The 15810-nt window shown below is 36.7% G+C and overlaps 1 protein-coding gene across 7 annotated transcripts in view; it reads right to left on the bottom strand.

Moving 5' to 3' along the window:
* Positions 1-1888: 1888 nt before the first annotated feature.
* OPA1 (OPA1 mitochondrial dynamin like GTPase) overlaps positions 1889-15810 on the bottom strand; it is a 50152-nt gene continuing 36230 nt past the window's right edge. For all 7 annotated transcript variants that reach the window (XM_085587772.1, XM_021536863.4, XM_021536861.4 and 4 more), the window contains 2 exons: positions 4347-4424; positions 1889-3831 (listed from right to left, as the gene is read on the bottom strand). In XM_085587772.1, the coding sequence (XP_085443898.1) occupies positions 4360-4424 (65 nt within the window). In that variant the 3' untranslated portion in view covers positions 1889-3831; positions 4347-4359. The remainder of the gene's footprint in view (positions 3832-4346; positions 4425-15810) is intronic.

Consider the following 15810-nt stretch of genomic DNA (forward strand, 5'->3'; position numbering starts at 1 on the left):
CTTTCAGAACTACTTCCTCAGTCATTATTAGTCAAAACTAAAATAATGTCTCTGACTTTCAGTACTTCTTACAGAACAGCCTGGATAATTTCACCTTCTGATGTGTTAAAGCACTGAGGTGATGGCAGATGCAAGCAAGATTTGTACACACAGAAATATGCATGGCTTTTCCATTCTAGCACCACAGTATAAACAACTATTACAATCTCTGTACCATTTCAGCTTCTTCACTTTCTATATAGTACTTTAAACTAAAAATTCCTGGCAACAGCCATATGCTGTGCAAACTCTGTGATAACAGCCATCTAGAACTCATAGCACTTGTGAAACTACAGCTTTAGGAGTTACCTATCTTGCAAGGGTTTTATAATGCATTTAATTTATCTTACTGAATAAAAACTAGCGAGTGATTTATTATGGTCTATGAAGATTACTGCAAGGGAAGATGGATTACTGGATTAATTAAAAAATAGAACAGATAGATTAGAACGGATAGACAATAGAACGGATTCAAGAACTTTAAACTGACATTTAAAAAGAAAAAGGTTCCTTGGATATGGTAATTCACTCAGATGGTAAGTTTTTTCAGATAGCCATTAATGTTAGGTTCTTGTAAGGGTACTCCCAGAATCTGAGTAAACTGCCTCTGTACATCTCATCTGTGCAAGGAAGCATTGCTGGAAGATTTCCCTAAACCACCACAGGACCCAGAAACACATTCCAAACAGTCAAAAAACATCTCAGCTGCAACTCTGCAAGAACACAGAGGTATTTACAGAGAGTTCTTATGGCAGTATCTTCCCTGACACAAGAACATCCCACAGACCTCTCCAGTACCAAATCCCACTGAGAACAAAGAGCTCTAGCTGACTCAAAGGGTCCTGGGTCAGTTTTAGAAATTCCCGTATTTGGATATTTCAAATGATGAAATCTCTTGCATATTTTTAAATGCAATTGTTAAGAATTACTAAGCTACATTAAGATACATGAAAATCCACAAAAACCTTAGCCTTGGAACTACATCATAACTCAGCTTATGTTCAAAAATATACTCAGCAAAGAACCAGATTCATGTGGCTTTGCTGGTGAAAGAGCACACCAGTGTGTGTGAAATAACCAAGAACTTCACTGACATATTCATACTCTGTGTTTGGTTTTTACGCTTTTAAACATTTCCAAAATTTTAATTTCTCTCATAGTCTGATAACTTAGGATGAGTTTACTCATAACCACTGAGAAGGAGTAATTCCTGACATTTGAAAAGACATCATTTATATGTTTTTTATGAAAAAGTGTCAGAATACCTGTTGACCATTAGTATTTAAACCTTGGCTCATAAACAGTTCATTTTTATAAAAAGTAGAAATAACTTGGCATATCTACATGATAGCAATGAACATGCTTTGGAAATGAAATAGACATTTGTGGAACAACAATGTTTACATTTGGTGATTCTCCTCCCTAAACTTACAAAGATACAGAAATTTCAGACTAGTCTTGCTCCTTACAATAAATGGCTGTATCCAGAATCTGAAGGTAGCCTACAAAATACAGAAAGTATCGTGAACTTGTGCAAAGTAGTTTGGAATAACATACTCTTTAGTACCACATGAATTTTAGGCATGTCAAATAATTGTGTTTTCTGTCTCAAAACTGTTGTAATATTCAGCAAATCCTTCTCATGCTGCTTGATATAAGATCTTTGTCTACATGTATTACATAAATGGTACATTAATTTATATAATAAAGATAACAGTTGGTACAGTCACTGCTGACCTGGTGCTGACCCAGCTCTTCTGAATCAGGCATTTTGCTATCATTAACATATACTGATAACATTAATGTACACTTGTTCACAACTTAACAAACAAGAAAAAGAAGGTAAAAGTGACTTCTTAGGTGCAATAGCACCGTGTTCAAAACCCACATTTTATTATTCCTTCAGTTACATTTTTATTCAATAAATACCTAGTTTCCATGGAATACATCATGCTAAATCTTAGATGAGTAGCACAGAGAAGTTGGAACTTAACCCACAGGAACATCACACTAAAAGAAATGAATGTTGGGCCACTGGATATTTTGCAACATTTACATTAAAGAGAAGTTTCAAACAGTGATCTCTAGGTAAATGCAAAAGTTTTTGTTTGTTTCTTTGTTTGGTTTGGTTTTTTTTTACAAAGTACAGACTTATTTCACTTACTATACACAAAGGTGTCTGCCTTCAAAATTGTGCAAACTTACATTTCTGAAGTTACCTTCAGAGGATGGTCATGACAAAAGCCATTTTTTTCACTTTTCGGTTCTTAAACACTCATTTTCAGGAATTAATTTTAAACAGAAGATCTCCAAACACTCAGATCACCTTGAAATATTTAACCTTTCAATATAATTTTAAGCTCCATGTTAGCTTTTTGTCCACATAGCTGAATATTTTATGTCCAAACATTTGGGGAACATCTTTCCAAACTTTGTATTGTTTCCTCTCAGAGCAAACCAAAACAGTATCTGTTGGAAAACATTCAGATTCCTCTCTTTTCATTTCTACATGAAATGTAGAATCAAAATCAATTGCCTTTTCAAAAGGGAAAATAAATCCATGTCTGTTTTCCAATGTACATAATCAGACAACTGCAACACAAACTGTTTCAGGCTGAACACCTTCTTCAACACTAGTATTCAGAAGTGAATCCAGATCATTTGTGGCAAAGCGTGGGCAGAGAAATGTGGTGGTGATTACCCACCAGGCACCTATGATAGAGAGCTTTTATCATGCTTAAATTTGTCAGAAGTAACATTTCTATGGCAAAACAGCAAGGCAGTTTTCAGTGCCTTACTAATTTTACTGAATGATAGACATCAAGTGGGTGTGGAAGGACCTTGTGCATAACATTTTTATAGAATTGATTTTGGTCTTACAGTAGCTATTAGTAAAAATTGCATTAATGAAAGTTTTCCTTTGTTTTTTAGTTAGGAAGTTGGAGAAGTTGGAATTGTACATTCTTTTTACATTTCACACCTATTCCGTCAGGTTACTCTGTACCTATGGTGAAGGGAGGAGTTAACAAGGAAATCTGAGTCTGTGCAATCCCAGAAATGAAATGTAATCGGCTGACATTCAAGAGTAACAACATATATCAGGAAAGAACAGGTAAAAGGACCAGCTGCTGACATTACTTCCTGAGCCTAAACCTTTTAAGGTGTCACTGAATAGCAGTCTGTGCTTTCAGGTGAAAGAACTACAAGAATTGCTTGGCTGACATCTCTCAATAGTTTAGGAGTTTAACAAAATCCACCACTTCCTCTCAGGATGTCAATACAATGCTTTTAAATCTGTACCACAGTGATCAGCAAATGCTTCAGCACAGAGCATAACTGATACAAATGGCATTACTTAGAAGGGCATTTTAATGTACATACAAATACTAAAATGTTATGTCAAACTCCCAGCATCATCCGCAGGCAAGAAAATGACAACAGATAAAATCATTTTATGAATCTGATCCAGCTATACCATACAAGACACATATTAAAAATAACAAGCTTTTTTTCCCTTTCAGGAAAAAAGTTCCTTAAATTTACAACTTCATCAAGCTCCCAAGCTATCTCATTAATACACAAATCAGATTCTTCTGTGCATGTGGCTTCAAAAATTAAACGAGCAGGTGGATTTTAACTGAACTTCTCAATCCCATGAGACATTATTTTCTTTCTCATTCAACATTTCAGGATGCTCCCCAAAAGACAGGAAAGAGAATGGGACACAAAAGCCATTTCAATTCAGTCTTTGTGCAAGGTATCCTGGAGAAGCTGCATTCTTGTGTAAAGTTGCTGTTGAAACAGAATGACAATTAATTTAAAATATATACAAATGCATGACAGCACTTGGTCTTACAGATTTGAGAGAAATCCATAAGAGAAATTAGATTTGGAATTTATCTGCATGAAAATATTTTTGCTTTTCTTTAAGAAAAACAAAAGAACCAAAATGCTTCCATAGAAAAGTGTTCTATTAATTTTGATTCCAGCTAGTTATGCTTTCTTCTCATAATACAAATAAAAATATTGAACTGAGAGTAATCAAATAGCCTACAGTGATTCACAATACTTAAATAACTGGTCAGTAATTGTATTGTTATTAAGTTTCATGTCTGCTTGTAGTGTAAAAGCAGCAAGTATAGTTCTGCAGATTAGAAGCAAGAAGCAGAAGCAGCCAGAGAATGGAATAAAACAAATAGGAATTTTCATGAAGTCTGTATGAAAACATGCATTTAAATGAGATGGATAATTTTGTATAGAGCAATGAGATAACTGTAGCAATCTCTTTATGATCAAAACATGATTACCTGCTTGAACAATCTACTTTTCTTGATGGAGGGCTTCTATGAAGGCTTCAAGCTTCTCCTGAATTTCCCGAACTTTTTCTGGTGGAAATAAAAAGACCCCTGTTCAAATACCTATTACTATTAAGTACTCGAGGACAGGTACCAAAACAAAAAAAAAAAACCACCCACACAAAGCCATGAACGAAAACATTCAAACACAAACAAAAATTAATGCTGTCATCAGTATCATCCTAAGCATTTTGTTTTTCAGTTACAGAGGTTTACAACATTTTTCTGCATCAGAAAAAAGGAAAGCCTGTCCTGTTCAAACAACTCCTAAAGATATATTTTATTATTATCCTGCTAATTTAATAATTCAAAAATTTCCTGAAGGAATCCAGTACTAGAAATGTATTTCAAAAACCTGAAATTTCCATCAGATCATGCACAGCAGAACTACTGTACACTTGTTACATGCAGGAAACTGTTAGGTTTTAAATAATGCCAACTAGCCCCTTTCTTCTTTAACCAAATGTCCTCATTCTCCACAGCAAGTGTAACAAACACCATTAATCATTCTAAATAAAGTTGAAAGCTCATGCCCGTTCACCAAAGAGAATTTCAGGAAACTACACGTCAGTATTCAAGACACCTCCTCCAAAGGGCACACATGATGTTAAGAATGTTTAAAATTTGCATTTTATTTTCTTGCATTTCAGTAGTAACCAGATGGATGTGGGCAGAATCTAATTTTATACAAAAACTAAATCTGGGAGGTTATTTGCCGACCAAAACAAGACTTGACCACAACAACAAATAGTTAGAATGAGAAGGCAAAATAGAATCCAAAAAATCCAGGGGTTTAGGCATTTTTCCACTCTTTTCTCAATTCCATACAACACTTGTCATCATACAACCTATTTGATTAATTAAATTGCTTATGAAGCAAGATTTAGAGCGCAGTTGGAATTCAAAGCCTGTGAGATTTCCTGCTTCTCTCTCACCACATCCTCATTTGAAGGTCCTTCTGTGTGCAATAATAGGCATGAAAAACACAAACTTCAGAAATATGAAGGAATGGGGAAAGCAATAGGACAGACAAAAATAAGTTAGATGAGCATAAACACAGACAAATATTTTTTTTCCAAGCTAAAAATACAATTGGATTAAAGCCATATGTTCCCTTGTCAGAGATACAGGGTTTGAGCTTTAAAAAAAAAAAAAAAGTTTTCTTCTCTTTATCAATACCATATGTTATCAACTTTGCTGAGCTGAAGTAACAGCAAAACAAAAAGACAAATAAAACAATCAGCTTTAAATGTGATATGTAAGCGTAAGCAGAAAAAATGACCTCCAAAGAGGTCAAACACTAATGTAGGTACTGGAACTGAAAGTCTGATCTAACAAAATGACAGCCCCACAAACAAAACATAAACATAAAACATTAAATCCAAACATAAACATAAAATCCATACCAGAAGAATAGTAATAATAACAACTCAACAAACCCCTGCAGTCCTGCTCTAACAGAATTAGAAAATTTTAGTGAGCATTTGAAATAAAGTATGGAAAATAGCCTGCATGAGTATGAAGAAACTCAAGCTTCTCTCTTTATCTTGCAACTCTTAGGTGACGAAGGGTAAGCCACTGACACTTTCAACACTTCAGCGTGCCCTCCCCAGTGCTGCTTATCTACAAACAGAAGTACAGTGAAGCTGAATCACACTCAAGTCCTAGAGAAAACACCAAAGAAGCTTATTGAATTTCAGCTGATTTTTTTTTCTTTTAAGTTATTAAATTATAATGATACTAAGTGAAGATTAGAGTCAGTGTGAGGGCAAAAGCTGTACTTTGGAAATTAAGAAACAGCAGTAGCTGATTTTCACCAAGTTAAAAAAAAATTCTGATTCAGTTCAGCAGAATCTTTGAAAGCCATAAATGAAAAAAAAAAGGTGGTCCCATGATCACTTCTCCTTACTGAGCACATTCAAAGTGTTTTCACAACTATCTTTTCAAATGAAAAAAAGAATTTGCATTGCATTCCAGTATATAAACCTCTAGTGTATAGAAAATATGATTTCTATGGCATTAATTCAGGGAACTACTTAGCTCAGCTTTCAATACTGTTGCTCTATGAATGTTTACAAAATCAGCCTTTGAAATAATGTTTTACTATTTCGGATAGAAATAACATTTTTTGACCACTCTATGCTGCATGATGCTTTGACCAACCTGGAAGGTGCCCCTGACCATGGTAGGGAAATTGGAACAGATGATCTTTACTGTCTCTTCCAACCCAAATTATTCTATAATGATTCTGGGTTTAGAAATATTAATCCTGGACCCTGCTCTCCAAAATGAATAGCAGTTGCCCATGATAACTGGGAATGAGCTCTCACCACTCAGAAGATCTCTTTATGTTGTGCTTTCAGTAGTTTTCTGTGGCACATTTTTTCCCCAATTGCAACATGTTTTCCCAAGTGTGTTCTTTGTATTGATCAAGCCATTAGACCCAGTGAAAGCAGACAGATTTAACAGTATTAAATGCAAGTATTTTCCTTTCTTAACCTCTTGCTAATGAAATATTCCAGCTCTGAAAATTAATAGCATCAGCAAAAACCTGTAATTATTATTTCACCCTTAAAAAAAAGCTTTGTGCCAACAAATCTATTCTAATTTTCTGATTAAGGCATATTAAAACAACAGGATAGCAAATATGTATTCCACCAGAATATACTGAATCAGCTGTGTTTACTCAGAGAACACATATACTAAAATTGACTGCATACTATGAGCACTTTATTAGTTTTTATACTTGGACTGAATTGAAATGATTACTTAACTGTAATAATTATGAGGTCTTGAGGTAATTTAATACTTTGAAATAATATGCTGGCTATTCTTAAAAAAGAGCAGCTACAATGAGTGCCAAATAGCTGCAATTATTCATGCTATGCCCTGTATTTTTAGCCATGGTAAAGCCTTTTGCAGCAGCAGATCCCAGGGAACCTGTAACACTCTCCTGCAAGTCCTTTCTGTAGCTCAGAGAAGCAGTCTGCTGAATTGGTTCACTTTTGAAATAGGCTGAGGGCAGAGTTATGCATTTACACAACACTCATCTTACTGAACTAGTAAATGTAAGTGCTTGGATAGAATTCTAATAGAGGAGTGCACGTGCAGGCCCTGCAGTTCTGGGGTGACTGTCCACAGTTTCATCAGCACCATGTGACTTTGTATGTGGAACAGCTATTCATTCTCACAATTCAAGAATCAGATGTTACCCAACTTTAGGGAAAGTGAGATGCACAAGCTCTGTACCCACATTTGTAGGATTTTGACTGACACTGAAATTAAGCTATCAGTAGTTTCTACTTGTAAATTACAATCACTGTTTTGAGGAAAATTTATCAGCATGCCAAACACAGAAAAGCTTCTGGGTTTCAGGTAAGAATACTTATTGGAGAAGTAAATTTAGGGGTAGACAAAAAGTGACCTGTTCCTTTACGTTTTGTGATACTGTGTTTTTCCAAGGATAAGTAAACCACAGATTAAAAGCGTTCAGCTTGCTAGCAAATTACTTCTGTAACTGGTTGAACTACCCAAGCACTTTCATACAATACTCCCATGTCACAAAAGGGACTTTAACAAAAGTGCTACACTTATTACAAGGTACTGTGTAAGTTTTAATACACGTATTGCTTGCACTGGATTCTAGAAAGACGATGTGCTCTTTGCTAGCTCTAATGCAGACCTGAAGTTACAAATAAGCAATTCTTCCAGCACCTGTTAAACACTGATCAAAAATCAAATTAAATCAATGAAGAATAACTGTAACTAAACCCTTGTTTCCATCTTAGAACAGTAAAATTCACAGGCCTAGAAGCAATGAATGGTTATTCTATTTCCCATTTACCCCATGTTTACCTAAAAGATAAGCTGGTTCATACATCAACTCATTATGCCTCTTGATCTGGTCATGAATATTCCCATAATCCTCCCTCCATATCCCATAAAACTTCACTGACAGAATGAGGAAATTCTTTATTCAGATGTCTTGAGATCCTCATTCATGCTCAGTCTCTCCTTATCTCCATATGAAATGATATTGCTACCCGCTCATTTTCTTTTCATTAGTCCTGTGATCCCAGATCTAAAAGGCTGAAAACCAGACTAATTGAACTGTAATGAGGATTTGGAATACACTGTGAACACAGAAAGATGCAGGCACAGATAAGAGTTTGCTTTTCCTGCTATCTTAACTTGGCCAGAAGGGAACCCCCTGTGAAATATTCAGTCTTACAAGGAAAGTTTGCTTTCTGATTGCTGCCTGAGATACCCAAGCTTAACTAGCTAGCAATAAACAGTGCTAAAATGAAGCAGCTGAAGCAAGTTACCAAGCACATCTCCTGAGGTAAGGCCAATCCCAAATAATAAACACAAATTACAAAAGCAAAGTATATTACTGATTTATTTCAAACACACTCCTAGAGGCAAGAAAAGGTTTCTTGTATTTTCCAGCTGTGTTAATTGGCTTACTAAGAGATGTGGCCTCTGTCCACAAAATCTGTCTTATAGTTCTCAAGATAAATTTATTTTGAGACATTTATATACCTATTCACCTGTAACAAACCAGTGATTTTAGCAGAGAGTTTTAAAGATGTTCATATCTGTCTGTGCCAGAGTACATGAGTACTTTCGGCAAATCAAAAAGCTTTCCCCTCCCAATTACAAATGTGCACATATGATATCAAATTTCAATTGCAGCAGCAAAACAAATTCTGAAATCTTTCTGGACACAAATCTATCTTTATTTTGTACTTTGATGAGACCTACAGTACGAAATGACCACAAAAATGTGTTAATATCTTATTATAAACCCTCCTGTTCTATATTAGAGTGACTTCTATCTCCAACTCACATTTACATGGCTTTGATATTTGAAAGCTCATGGTTGTTACTCCTTTTGCTCTGGACTGTGTTTAGACTTAAGTTCTCCCCTTCCTTTTTTTTATTTTATCATCCTTCCTTCCTTAATCTCTTCCTTGCCTATAAACATTCTCACTTCTTGCTGTGCTACTTCTATGTTATGGTTAGTTAACCACAGAGGCAGATATTCAGAATTTACTGCTGTGAATGCATCATCTTTCCTCTAGTAAAAAGGAAAGCCCTGTCAGTCAGAAGTCATCACAATGCCCAGACACACACCATTAAAACTAGAGATGTCAATCCAAAGTTTTCTACTGAAAGCTGATTTTTACCATACGGCTATCTAAGACACAAACTCCATGGTTGTATAAGCCCCTATGAACAGTCAGGTGGAGAAAAGGGGGGTGGGGGAGGTTGGGGAATCATCTCTTTGGAGTTCAGCCTTTTGTGCCACATTCCTTGATTTTCTAAGGGCCACGCGAAAGTTTTAGTTCTTGTTAAAATGGTATGAGATAGCACTCTCCCAGGCACTCCAAATAATGCCTCAGAAGGAAGATTTCCCAGCCAGTTACCTGCAGCAACATGCTTACTCATGCTTTGTGCAAACTGCCAGAATTCCCTGATCGCTGCAAGGTTATGTCCTGCTGAATTTTAGAAAATCCTTTTAAACTACCTATCACATTTTTTGCCAGTTTCCTCTTGTTCACATACCATATTTTCCTCTGGATAAGACTGAGAGGAAAGCTAAAGTTTTAAGGAGGGGGAGAAGGCAAAAAAAGGCAAAACCACCCAGGCTGCCCTTAAAGAGACAGAACATAATTTGTCAGCTGCAAAGACAGATTTATAAGTAGAGGGCCCCCTCTATTCCTTTAAGGCTGCAAAACAGATGGGAAGTGAATGGACAGTCAAAGGGTCAAGAAAACACATGGGAGGTGCTGCTTGTATGCTGTATGTATGTTCCCAGCAAAAGAAAGAGGTCAAGATTGTAACTGCATGGCTGGGTGCTGGAAAGGTCTTTTCTTTAAGCTGTTACAAAGACAAACGCTGTTCTTCATCCTGCTGTCAAGCTGCTATAAATACTGTTTGTCAAGAGAGTTACAGCAGCTAAAAGTTTTTTTTAAAAAAAGGTTGAGCAGGAGGATGAATCATGTGAATGATTCTTAAACAATTAGCTCATTACTGTAATAAAAGCACTGCAGAATCCTGAAAAGTTTAAATGGAATTTATAATAGTTCATATAGTAAATCCATGAATCATTAAGAATATACAGCCTTTAAAATGCAAGCTTGCAGAATGTAGCTGGCATGGTCATTAGTTACTAGTAGTTAGCCTGAATGAAGATGCCACTGATGCTACATTGTAGTAGCTGTCCTTTAATGTTATGTTTTTTATATGTGTTGTAATCTATCAGGACATTTGAATTAGCATCCAGTTTGATCTCCTTTTTCATGGGCATAACAGGAGAAAACATCAAGGCGCCTGTTTCCTATGAAGATACAGTTTTGTTTTCTCTGTTGTAGGCAAATCCACCTCTTAAACAGGAACAGATGACTCCAAGTTGTATATTTAGCCTGATGTAGAAACACAATAAAATTAAGAAAAAAAAAATCTTAGACAGAAAAAAAACCCAAGTCACAGCTGCCATCACTGAAGTTACTTCCTTGCAAGTATTACTATCATATGAATTATTAATCCCTTCATAGCTGCCTGTATGAAACAGTATTACCTTTATTTCACACTAAAGATAGCCAGGCAGCAGCAGAAGCAGCTTGTCTGAAAACACTTCAGCTATTTTTGCAAGCTACTGAGCACTGCAACAATATTTTAGCATTACTAACAATGATCTTCAGCCCCAGAAATGGGAACTGTGTTTTGTGCTGTTTAAATAGTAGGTTACTAATCCATGTCTTGATCTATAGCTGCTCCAGATTCACTGGTGAGAGCTCTCAGTTTAACAAAACAGTTTTGGCCACAAGTTTGCCCCCTCTATGGTGGAATAGAACAGAAGCTGGCTGAGCTTCTTGGAGCAATCCCTGGGGCTCCTCAGGCTGGTAAGCATGAAATCCTGTCTCTGACAGAGCATTTCAGAATCAAGCTATGGGGCTAAAGCAAAACTGACAATTATGTAGACTACTGACTTTATACAACAGACATTTCCATGAGCTATTCATGCTCATGGAAATCCTGCTTGTGTACAGAAGGAAACAGTATTACCAAACTGTGATGTGAGGTCACAAACTATTTCTACACTGTCATTGAGGTTAGCCTAATGTACCAGTGATTATTACCCTGTATTAAGTTGCAAGCTTATGAGAGTTACAAGGTCTGCAATATCAAGGAGGACTTGGGCATCTTTCAGTCCTCTGTCTCCATCTCAGATGTTTTAATTAAAACTGCTCTAATAACTCAGTCTTTCAACAGAACTTAGCTGTGTTCCTTACTGGGCAGCTAGAAAGAGCACAGTAGCAGAATGACAAGGCAGCCTTATAAAACGATCTCATACTTTGTATCAGACTTACAGATACATGAAAACTGAACTTCCAAATCAAAACTGCTAAACAAGAACGAATCAGAACATGGTGATGCTCATAATTTTATGTGCAATAGTGAAAGGCATAGAGGCAAATCAGAAATACTACCCAACGATTCATCCAGTGATGTGACAAAGATAAACTTTTCCTTATGCAGAAAGGATATACACAGTGATGAAGATAAACTACTTACGTAAAGACTACTGTATCCTTAAGGCTATAAAACTGTAAAGACTTTAACATTGAAAATAACTGATATATTTTTGGGTATTTCTCCACCCAGAAGAAAGCATACTCAGTAATTAGTTTGATAACGAAGCAATATGCCATCAGGACTATTTAAAGTGTCCCTAAATATGACAGAAAATGAAATGATTAGATGAAATTTTAGATTGTAACAATAATGTTTAACAGTCAGAAATTTATGTCACCATATCCAAATGGTTCTACTATTTTTCCTTTGCTATCATTCCTATGGGCAAAGTGGAGTCTACTACAATTGACAATGTGCAACATACATGACACTGACCTCTCCAGCTTTTGCAAATGGGAATGTTATATTCCAGAGCTTCATACTACTTTAGAACAAAAGCATATACTGGTCCATTTACAAGCCTGTAATTTATACCAATACTAAATCTCTCTGTGATAAGTAAATCTCTCCATGATAAGTACTTAAATTTTGATTAATAAGTACCCTTACAAGGAACCAGTACTAAAGAGAAAATAGCATCCAATTAGATGTTTTGATCCTTGCATCATTCAGAAAATTTTAGGAAAAAAAAATAAATTCAGCAGACAACACCACAATGACCCTCAAGTACAAGAGACATGGGTCTAGAGAAAGATTAATAGGCATTAAATATGTCATTATTCATGTAGCAGTTTATCACTATTTTTCAATGTCAACTTTAAGTGATAGACTTCTTTTAGTCAGTGACAAATGTGGTGAACTTTGTAAGGATCCGTTTTAGGACCTGGACATTGGTGCCTAACTCTTCATCAATAACTAAGAAATCACAGCAGACAGGCTTTGGTCATCTGGGATTCTTAAGTTAAGTAAACCATCACTCCATCACAGGATATCTGCAAGTGATGTATGTTCTCCCTTGAGCATTACTTCCCTCTGTGAGAAGATGCAGCTTTCTAAAGCACTTTCTGCCATGACACAAAGCAGGAACTACCTTATCTGCACTTTGACACACAGACCATCCTACACATTCTTCTGGTTTTAATTCATTAGTTTCATGCTGCTGCCTCAAAACTCAAGAGAAAAAAAAGAATTTGAACATTTAACCAGTGTCTTTCACATCAAAGTACACTTGCTTGGGTTGATTTCTTTAATTATCTACAGGGAATTAAAAACATGATAGTCATGCAAAAATTATTAATTTGCATTCTAACAAGAAGTTTGCAAATCTACTGTGAGATATTGCTTGGGTTCAAAATTAGGGGAAATCAAAGACACGACCATATAGACTTGATTCCAAACACACTGTCCCCCAAGTTCTTGCATCATGGAGCACCAGGACCTCTACAGAGCTCAAAGGGAGCACAGGAGTCATGCTGCCACCAGCACACTGGTGACACCAGCACAAGCTTGAACTCATTAAGAAACAGACAGCCCACACTTTGTGACTGATTGAGATCAGGGCAGAAATGAATGTGCTCTAAATGACAAGCAGCCCCTGATAAGACACAGGCCATACTAATGTCCTCAGGGAAGCTGCTGGCAGGGGACTGTGTAGCCAGCAGCTACCCTGCACATGCTTAGCAGAAGCTGGAGATCTGTTTGGTAATTTCCAAAGGGAAACAGCTGCTGTGCATCTCTCTGGGTAGAAGTTCACACCTTCTTCCTGGTGTAATGTTCTGCCAGCCCAGGACAAGATGAGTGTTCCTTGCTGCTATGGCCAGGTGAAAGGAGAATGAGATCAAAGCAAGACTGCTGACACCTCTGGAATTGTCTTACAACTACAAAGTAACCATACTTTTACTTAAGTATCTTCTAAAACTCCAATACTTAGGCACTGTGGAAGAAATAAGAGCAAAAAATAACCCTAATTAATCAGATTCTAATAAAATTACTCTCCATTTGCATTTCCTAAGATGCTTTCCTCTGTCTTTGGGCAACAGGTGTGACATTTGGGCACAACCTTCAAATATCTTGAAAGTGATACCTTTTTTCTGTATCTTGTAAACACTGAAAACCACACTGGTTCTGATTTAAGAACTACTAACTACTGTTTTTTGAGCTATTCTCTCTGCCACTAGTTTCTACAGGAAAATTACCTATGATCTGCTTATTTGAGAGATCTTTCCTCCTACATCTGAGTTTTGCCCCTATGAAACACTGTGACCTTTTTAAAAAAGAGTTAAAGCTCATAATAGAAGAGCAAATGGAAGTAAAGGCTTTAGAAAGCCAAGTCAAAGCCTGATTTTAAGGAGCACATGTAATCAACAATGTCATAAAGGATAGAGGTCAAATCAAAACACGACTGGCAGTCATCTAAGGAACTGAAATTTAATTAGGCTACAGTAATGACCATAGTATAGGATTACTTTCACACAACATTTTTGTTCTACAGCTAACAGCAATGAAAGAAAAAAAGAAAGAAAACCATGGAGCAAGTAATTATATGCAAAGTACTCTTCACGGACTTTACCCCCAACTTTGAATAAATGCGTAACAAAAAGGGGACTCACTTGGATTAAAACCAGTTTGTTACACAGAACAGTCACAACAGTACCCACTTAGCTTAGCCAAATCACAGGAACTTCAGGTCCTGAGTCAGCAACTTGCATATGGAAATGCCAACTGTAGCTTTCTACCTCCATTAAAATGGCAAGTTTATTATATGACTATATGATATTAAATCATTCATGCTCCAAGCTGGCAAATGGCTTACACTCAAAAGAGAAAAAGTAAATAAAAAATTTAATGCTGTGACTGAAAAGCAATGACTTTAGATATAAAACTTGAAAGTATTTCACTGTAACTCTGGTTTGCTTAGTTTTTATATGTTTTAGTCTTTACAAGAAAATAATTAAGTTCTGCAAACTATTACATTTCATAGCTTACAAACTTATGACAGAACTAAAACAAATGGCCCTAAGGTGTATTTTCTTCATGTGAGGGCTTACTCCTCAAATGTTTCAAAAAGCTTTTGTGCAGAACAAAGTCTCAGCTAGCCCATGACACCTGTACAGGTGTCAGCATTACTGACAAATGAACTTGGAGGCTGATCCATTCACATTAATTCCTAGCAATTTCAGAATCAAGTTTCCACAGGCATTCCCACCTCCTGCCAATGACTCTCCTGTGCACATGGTTTTACTTATAATTTGGTGAAGAGCTGGGTTTTCTTTTCCAGCTTGAGAGGACACAGGATATTGGATGAATGGAATGCTGACCTAGGAAAGATGCTTTGTATGTACTATGTATTGTTTATCCTGTGGCTTTGCAACATTCATAGTTTTGCTGTCCAAAAGGATTAAAAGGATGAGAAATAAATGAAGATAAGACATATGTCTTTCTTTTGGGTCTGTGAGATTTCAACTCTAGTGAAGTGAATGGCAAAGTTCCTGCTGCCTGCCTGAAGCTTGGATTCACCTGAGGCATTCAACATCTATGTGCACCACCTAGCATGCTTTAGGTGCTACTGCAATAGGCAGAGATGGCACTTAGCTTCAGGATAAGACACTGGAAGATCCACTTCCTTTCTGAAATGATTATAGGATCCAATTCCTAACAGTCTTTTCTTAATAAAGCTTACTAAACTAGTACTTTCCATGCAGTTGTTAACCAGAAATGTGCAGCTGAGAAAAAAAATGAATGTCCTTTACAATCTTCATAAATTACATGTCATACAAACATACCAGAAAACGCCGCAGGGAGAGCGGAGAACAAGAGGGACAAGGAGAGGCAAGCGCATCTTCCTGCCGGCGGCGGGGAGAGCCCCGGGAGGAGCCCCGGGAGCAGCCCCGGGAGCAGCCCCGGGAGGAGCCCCGGGAGGAGCCCCGGGAGGAGC

Source organism: Lonchura striata, chromosome 9 (assembly GCF_050655825.1).
Source record: "Lonchura striata isolate lonStrDom1 chromosome 9, ASM5065582v1, whole genome shotgun sequence".
In the NCBI taxonomy this organism is placed as follows: Eukaryota; Metazoa; Chordata; class Aves; order Passeriformes; family Estrildidae; genus Lonchura; species Lonchura striata.